This window comes from Lactuca saligna, chromosome 3, assembly GCF_052625555.1.
Source record: "Lactuca saligna cultivar CGN05327 chromosome 3, ASM5262555v1, whole genome shotgun sequence".
NCBI classification, from domain to species: Eukaryota; Viridiplantae; Streptophyta; class Magnoliopsida; order Asterales; family Asteraceae; genus Lactuca; species Lactuca saligna.
In genome coordinates this window covers 163973529-163975402 of record NC_136419.1, presented here as the reverse complement: position 1 = coordinate 163975402, position 1874 = coordinate 163973529, and the positions used below count along the sequence as shown (strand labels likewise).

General features: G+C 34.2%; 1 protein-coding gene across 1 annotated transcript; it reads left to right on the top strand.

Annotated features, from left to right (window-relative positions):
- The first annotated feature begins 446 nt into the window (after positions 1–446).
- LOC145036118 (uncharacterized) lies at positions 447–1034 on the top strand. Its single transcript, XM_078984594.1, has one exon. The coding sequence runs from the start codon at positions 447–449 to the stop codon at positions 1032–1034; it is 588 nt and encodes a 195-aa protein (XP_078840720.1).
- The last annotated feature ends 840 nt before the right edge of the window (positions 1035–1874 follow it).

The window sequence follows — 1874 nt, the reverse complement described above, 5'->3', positions numbered from 1 at the left end:
GGTGCAAAAAGGCTTGTGTAGTGGTGAACTTGAAACCGGAAGAGGGTTAAATCAAGAGACTACACTTGTTTGAGCGGGAAAAACAAGATAGGGTTCACATTTCAATACACTCACAAGTTTGATGAAGTTGTTTGCGGATGTTCTTATAGTTTTAGATTTTAAAGAGGAGGGAGGGTCATTAGCAAACCATCAACAAGCATTTGGAATCTTCGCATATTTTAAATCATATGAGTGCGTGTTTTACTTACACATGATGTATGACATTTTACACCTCACGGGTACATTGTCAAAGCAACTTCAAAGAAAAGATCTAGACATTTTAGAAGCGACTTCGATGGTTAGAGGGACAATGGAAGCATTGCAATCTTTTAAAAACATAGGGTTTGCTAGCATTTTGCCATAAGTATCCTCTTTTTGTCAAACACACGAAATTGATACTTTGGATAATGGAAGAGTTGTATATTGGTGCGAGAAACCGTAGGACTACAAAGACTAATAGGTTTCATTTTGAGGTTGAAATCTTCAATACGGTGGTAGATATCCAACTTACAGAATATCGGGATCGATTTAGTGAAACAAGCACCCAATTACTAGAATACATGGGTGCTTTGAGCCCTTATGATTCATTTGCACAATTTGATAAATCAAAGTTATTGAAGTTGTGTAAGTTATACAAATATGACTTTGATGATTCATATATGATAGACCTTGAAGGACAACTTGAGATATTTTATCACTCTTGCATCAAAGATGAGCGCTTCGCTAGTTTGAAAGGAATTTCCGATCTTTCTCGTTTGATGGTTAGTACGGGGAAGCATCGGTCTTATCGTTTGGTTTATAAGCTATTGAAGTTGGCTTTGATATTACCCGTAACGACCGCAAGTGTAGAAAGATGTTTTTCAAAGATGAAGCTCTTGAAGACCGACTTGCGTAACAAAATTGGCGATGAATTTTTGACCGACGCATTGCTTTCTAATGTCGAGACCGAAGCACTTGCGAAAATCAAGAATGAAAAAGTAATGGAGCGGTTTTAAAAGATATATGCATGAAGATGATAAATTTAAATTATAATATATCGTTGTTATATTATGTTTAACCAGAAAAAAATTATATTAGATGTTTGACTGGATTTTGTTTTTTCAATGTTATATATTATGTGTGACGGGAAAAAAAAATTATGCAACCCCTACTACTAATTCCTGCGTCCGGCCTTGCAATTTTGGAACATGATACGAGACACACAGTTACATACATATAATGAAATTAAGAAATGTGGCACTAACGACCTTCTTGGAAAGACATTTCAAGACTTATTAGAGAAGTAAAAGATGACAATCGATCCTCATCTTATTATGATTTTACGGGTAAATTATTGCGTCATTTATATATTTCTTTATTTTTAATGAGTAAGAACTTCTAATTCAAAATTTGGAATGCTTAATCATTTATAGAATGCAAAGAAGAAACCCATAATGAGACTTTAGTTCTAATCTGAAACCAGAAAAAGCTACTTATTTTTATTTAGTTACCCTTTCATAGCTTTAAGAACTAGTAATATTGTCTTATTCGCTTCCTTTAGTAGGCATTTAGATAATTCCAAATTGTTCTTCGTTAATTTACCAAATATTTCGGCATAAGAAGAATCGTTCGGAATAAGATCAAGAGTCCGAAACATACTCCATAATGATGTCACATAAACCAATTTTATATAAAGTTAACTAAGTTGGTTAGGTTTAATTTTAGCATGACAATGTGTACGAGGATTTTCTAACCATCTTGCGTTACCCTTCCCCCTTGGTGTCATTATTCTTAAAAAGCTATAACATCGAATAGCATGATACGCTCCTTTTCACCTGTCATGCTTTGGTAGGTGG

Excerpts from the sequence above, each read along its gene's own strand:
- LOC145036118 (XM_078984594.1), top strand. The coding sequence starts at position 447 with ATGGAAGAGTTGTATATTGGTGCGAGAAACCGTAGGACTACAAAGACT.